General features: G+C 30.0%; 1 protein-coding gene across 1 annotated transcript; it reads right to left on the bottom strand.

Moving 5' to 3' along the window:
* Window positions 1-3148: 3148 nt before the first annotated feature.
* On the bottom strand, window positions 3149-4942 carry LOC114386292 (protein EPIDERMAL PATTERNING FACTOR 2-like). Its single transcript, XM_028346257.1, has 3 exons — window positions 4722-4942; window positions 4253-4305; window positions 3149-3542 (listed from the first exon to the last, which is right to left on the bottom strand). The coding sequence occupies exons 1-3, from the start codon at window positions 4819-4821 to the stop codon at window positions 3345-3347; spliced, it is 351 nt and encodes a 116-aa protein (XP_028202058.1). The 5' UTR covers window positions 4822-4942; the 3' UTR covers window positions 3149-3344.
* Between the last annotated feature and the right edge of the window lie 354 nt (window positions 4943-5296).

The raw sequence follows: 5296 nt of genomic DNA, 5'->3' as shown, positions 1-5296 counted from the left end.
TATATTAAAAATATAAAATAATATAACATTTATTTTTAAATAATGAAAAAATTCATAACATATATTAAATATTATTTATTTAATAATTTTACTATATTACTTAATAATATCAATTTAACAAAGAACACTATTATATACTTTTTTACAAAAATTCTCTAAATTCAATATTTTTTTTATCTCTCTCCTTTTCAAATAAAAAAATATTGATTACATATTTTTTATATTTTTTGAAAATAAATATAAATATTAAACAAGATACATAAATCAACAATTTGACTCCATGTGGGTACCTCCCCCACTGGCCACTGTGATCGTCCTTTTCATTTGTGGGTGTAATTAATGCTGCTGCCGTAGATTTTGCTGAAACCGATCGCTTGCAAAGGTTTTCTGATTTTTGTTTGTTTTGAATTTTTTATATATAAGTTTTCTGAAAATTTAAACATTCATAAAAGTTGCATTTAGTAAAGAGTATATTTTATTATAGAGCTAGAGTATTTTTTTTTTTTTATGCTTGGGAAATAACAGGAAAAGTCTACTATAAAGTGTCCCTCAAAAGAAAGTGTCTTTGGGGGACTGATTGGGGAGCCCAAAAGGTGCAACAAGTGAAGAGAACATCGTAGAAGTTACAGATCCCAAAGCATTTTCACTGTTTGGCAGAGGAAAAAATGCAGTAAAATATTTTTAAAAAAATAGTGGATCATAAACTTTTGAATTTCTGCTCTCAAATGAAAAAATGTGAGAAAGTCTGCTTCTTTTTCATTTTTTTTTACTAAATTAGCTCCATGTTTTAGGATTTTGTTTTAATTTATTTACATTCAATATTCTTCATCATTATTGAATATTAAAGTATAAAAAAAAGTGATCATTTAGTGAATCAAATGAATTTAAGTGAAGGGTCATATTAAGAAATTAGTGTAGTTTAGATCGATTAAAATAAACCTTGAAAAAACTTATGATAAATTGAGCTGGGATTTCATCAAATATACTCTCCAAGAAGCAGGTCTTCCATCAAACTTTATTAATGGTGTGTTTCATTGTATTTCTACCACATCTATTAAAATGCTATGGAATGGTGAACATTGGAACAATTCTCTCCAACTAGTGGTATAAGACAAGGAGATCCCCTATCTCCCTATCTTTTTGTTTCATGCATGGAAAGACTAAGTCAGATTATTATGGTGGTGATGGAAAATAAATTCTGGAAACTGACTAAAGGGGGAAAAATGGGCCATCTCTTTCCCATTTAGCTTTCCCTAATGATTTAATCTTGTTTGTGAAGGCTTCTATGGATCAGGTGGATGCTATTTTAGCTTGTTTGGATTTGTTTTGTGAAAGCTCGAGTGAAAAAGTTAGCAAGGAAAAAACAAGGATCTTCTTCTCTCATAATGTACATTGGAGTGTGAGGGAGGAAATCAATAATGGATTGGGCTTCCAAAGAATTGATGATTTAGGGAGGTATCTAGGGATAAATCTTCATCATCATAAGAGAGTCTCTAAGACCTCTTATAAGTATATTGTGGAGAGAGTGCAACAAAGAATCAGCATTTGGAAGAATAAAAATCTTTCTTTTGTAGGAAGATTAACTCTGTCAATAGCTGTTTTGAGTTCAATCCCTATGTATGTTATGGATACTGTGGTTTTGCCAAGGTCAATTTGTGATAAGGTGAATCAAATTTGCATAAGCATTCTTCTATTGGGCGACACGACTAATGAGAGGAGGGTGCATTGGGTTAGTGTCAAAAGCTCGTTAGATATTCCATCAGCATACAAAGTTACAGATAATTTGGATGGTAGATAAAGTGTTCCTATATTTAAATTAGTCTGGAGGTGGAGGTTATGAGAGGGGTGGTTTCTGTAATAAGAAAACCTTCTTAACACTCTGAAGAAAGTAATTTAATTTAATGTCTATCTAATTATAAATTATTATTTGAATTACTTTAAGATAATTATTTTATAAGTTAATAAATTTTTTATACATAATGAGTTGTAATTAAATGATTGTGTAAATTTTTACAATCCTTTTTCTCTAAACATAATAATGGTTTGATTTGAGACGTGCAAAATGGATTATGAAGGAGCTAGTTACAAAAAATTAAAGTGGTTTAGCTATTAGAAGGTAGGACATTTTGCAAGTTTAAACAACTCCATATATGAGAGAGAAAAAAAGGAAGGAAAGTGGGGTAAAATAAATTAAGATGTGAAGTTGTGAGCCTATTGTTTTTTTTTTTTTTTTTGGTTTTTAACTAATGACTAGTTTTTTTTATTCATATTAGATTCCTTTAAATAAGATTTTAGAATTTTTCCTTTTATAAATAAATGTAAAAAGTGTCTCTTTTATTGGGCTTCCGTTCTATCTTTACGTGTCCCTGGATTCGATTCTCTTGTTGAATGGACTCATACAGAGGGCCCAATACAAATTTCTACATTTTTCTTTCCTTAAAAATAAGGAACAATAGTAAAAAAAATGTTTTTATTAGATAGATTTTACGCAAAACTTATCAAATGATGTAAGTTCTATTGGCATTTTACTAATTCTTACTTTTTATTCGACGAGTCTCATCAATTCCATTATAATAGAAATACGTTAAATAAGAAAACTAATAAACATCAAGTGTACTTGTTAGTAGTGAAAGCAAATATTCAAAAAGAAAATGGATAATACTCTAAAAATGGAATGGAACAATACATCTAAAATAAAAATAACAAGTTCAAAATTACCATAAAATTTAGGTCTAAGTTTTAACATATATAACAATGCTAATATTTACCCAAAAAAAAATATAACAATGCCAATTAAAAATAAGTTAACATCTAAAATCAAAATGATGTCGTATTAAATATTTTTTATTCATGACTTACTGTGAATTAGATTATTTTTTTTTCCAATTTTTAACTTTTTTGTTGTCATTTTTCCTGCTTCTATGACCCATTTTCCTGTTTTTCTTACTAGTATTTCACAAGGCCGAATTATTTAAATCGGACGCTAAATTAGTTCAGTCGTTTCTTACTTACATCAGTGGGTCTGATTTTCAAAACGTAGGTTATATATAATGTCAATAATTTGATATTTCATTAAAAGCATGAATGTGTTGTTTTTTATTGGCCTATAAATAAATGTTTCATCTCAAGTTCAAGTTCATCCTTTTGATGCTAAAGAACAGGGTCAAATTAAGATGCACAGACAAGCCACAACAAAAAACTCACACTATGCCTGCTTTTCAGCGTGCCTAACCAATCTGAGCAAATTCCAAATGGTAAAATTGTCCAACCTACATCATCATCTTCTTAAGAATTACAATAATAATCCTAGACTAAATTAAAAATAAAAATAAAAATTGTGGGCATCAATTGGAGGGTACATGGTAGTATTTCCCTTTGCAAGTGCATCGATAAACTATGGGGCAAGACTCTGCAATGGAGCACTTGAAACTCACCATCACCCTCTTGCAGGGAGAGCATGGTCCACATGCATGGGAACAATCTGGTATGGTGGAGCCAGTTGGGTAGAGTTCCATTCCCATGTTGTCCTCCTTTACTTCTTCCTATAAAATCACAAGTAGGTATGCAACAATAATCAATTACTCACTCAATTTGTTGACCCACAGACACATAATAATAATGATATTTCCATGTCACCATTATTTTTCAACAACACCTACATTCCTTTTTATGGTGAAAAAGCTGAGAGAAAAAAATTCAAATCTTACACTTTCCTTTTTATGGTAAAGAAATTGTATCATTATTAAATAATGAGGTGACAAAGAGAATGAAGGAGGGTTGCCACTGTTATACTTTATCAGAAAGTAAGGAGTCATTTGATTTTAGAAAAAAAAAACTTCTATTTTTATTTCTGTTTATAAAAAAGCATATTAATTTCACTTTGTTTTTATTTTTTATTTTTTACTGTTTTATTATTTTCCGTTTTCACTATTTCTTATACAAACATTTGATAATAAAAAAACAAGGTATAAATTATGCGACAAATAAATATAGAAAATGAAAACTGAAATTATTTTCTCAAACCATAATCCTTAACAAATTCACATTCTTATATATAATTTACAATGAGAGAAAATTAAGCAACTCCAAATCAGTTTCAAAGATAAAATCCTTAAGAAATTCGCATTCTTATATATAATTTGCATTCCTCCTTTTAACCATAAAGAGAAGAAGTACAGGAGAAGGTGTACAAAAAGTAAAAAATTGTAACACGAGAAAAAACATTTCTCCCACACAACAATGTAACTCATACCTTTTTATCTCTAATGGTTGGTTTCTCTTTTTGCAAGCTGGCCAACTTACTAGCTGCAAACAGAGGGAAAAAACACATAAAAAGCTTAGCCTTTTTAACCAGTAACATAGTCACAATCACTCAAGAGTGCCTATTTTCATGAGATAATGTAATTCTTAAATATTGGATTTTCCAACTTGAAATTTCAATTTCAAACCTCATTTGGTGTGCGTTTGGCGAGATTAATTAGCTGAGGGGCAATGCATTACAATTAAGCTTTCTTGAAAAATCGATGTACAATAGTGCTTAATTATATGAAATTGACTTTGGATATAGTTTTAATCTCACTATATATGCTATACTAAACATTCCTAGTGAGATAAAACATTTGTTGTTGTTCTTACTTATTAAAGATATACTAAACATTCTGACACATGCATAAGCATAAAGTTAGGTAAAGAAAAAGAATATTATATTACTACATACTTACCATGATTTGGGATCACTCTAAGGCTCCAACTAATAGAAACCACCATGAAGAAAACCACAATTAGCAAAAATTTGGGAGTTCCAAGGGAGAAAGTGCTCATATTTGCATCAAAGTACAAACTCAAGTAGCTTGAAGCCAGTTTTCATTAGCAGAGGAAAAGAAAGCTAGTGAGCAAAAAACATGAAGATGAAGTTCTAGTGAGCAAAAAACATGCGAGTTTCTTTGATGATTTACACAGAATATAATCTTTGTGGAAATATATATTCGAAGATTCAAAGCGCTCCCTATTAAATGTGCAATGTGGTACATCTGCAGCATTTCACATGATGCACGGCCTTGTATTAAAGATGTCACAAGTTTTGGTGAGTCCCCAGAAACAATAAAACTGAAAAACATTTATCATCATAAACTATAAATGAAGAGGATATTTAATTATGAAATTCAGTAATAACTTGTAACCTTTTTGATATGTATGTACTGTGACACTGGTTTAGACCAAGCAGATTGGAAAGTCTTCTGCCACGCACGCGCGGTTTCACCAATCTGAGGTAAGGGAAATAGAAAGGAAGATGTTA

Source organism: Glycine soja, chromosome 15 (assembly GCF_004193775.1).
Source record: "Glycine soja cultivar W05 chromosome 15, ASM419377v2, whole genome shotgun sequence".
In the NCBI taxonomy this organism is placed as follows: domain Eukaryota; kingdom Viridiplantae; phylum Streptophyta; class Magnoliopsida; order Fabales; family Fabaceae; genus Glycine; species Glycine soja.
Note: the sequence above shows the minus strand (reverse complement) of the source record. Positions and strands in the feature narration are given on the sequence as shown.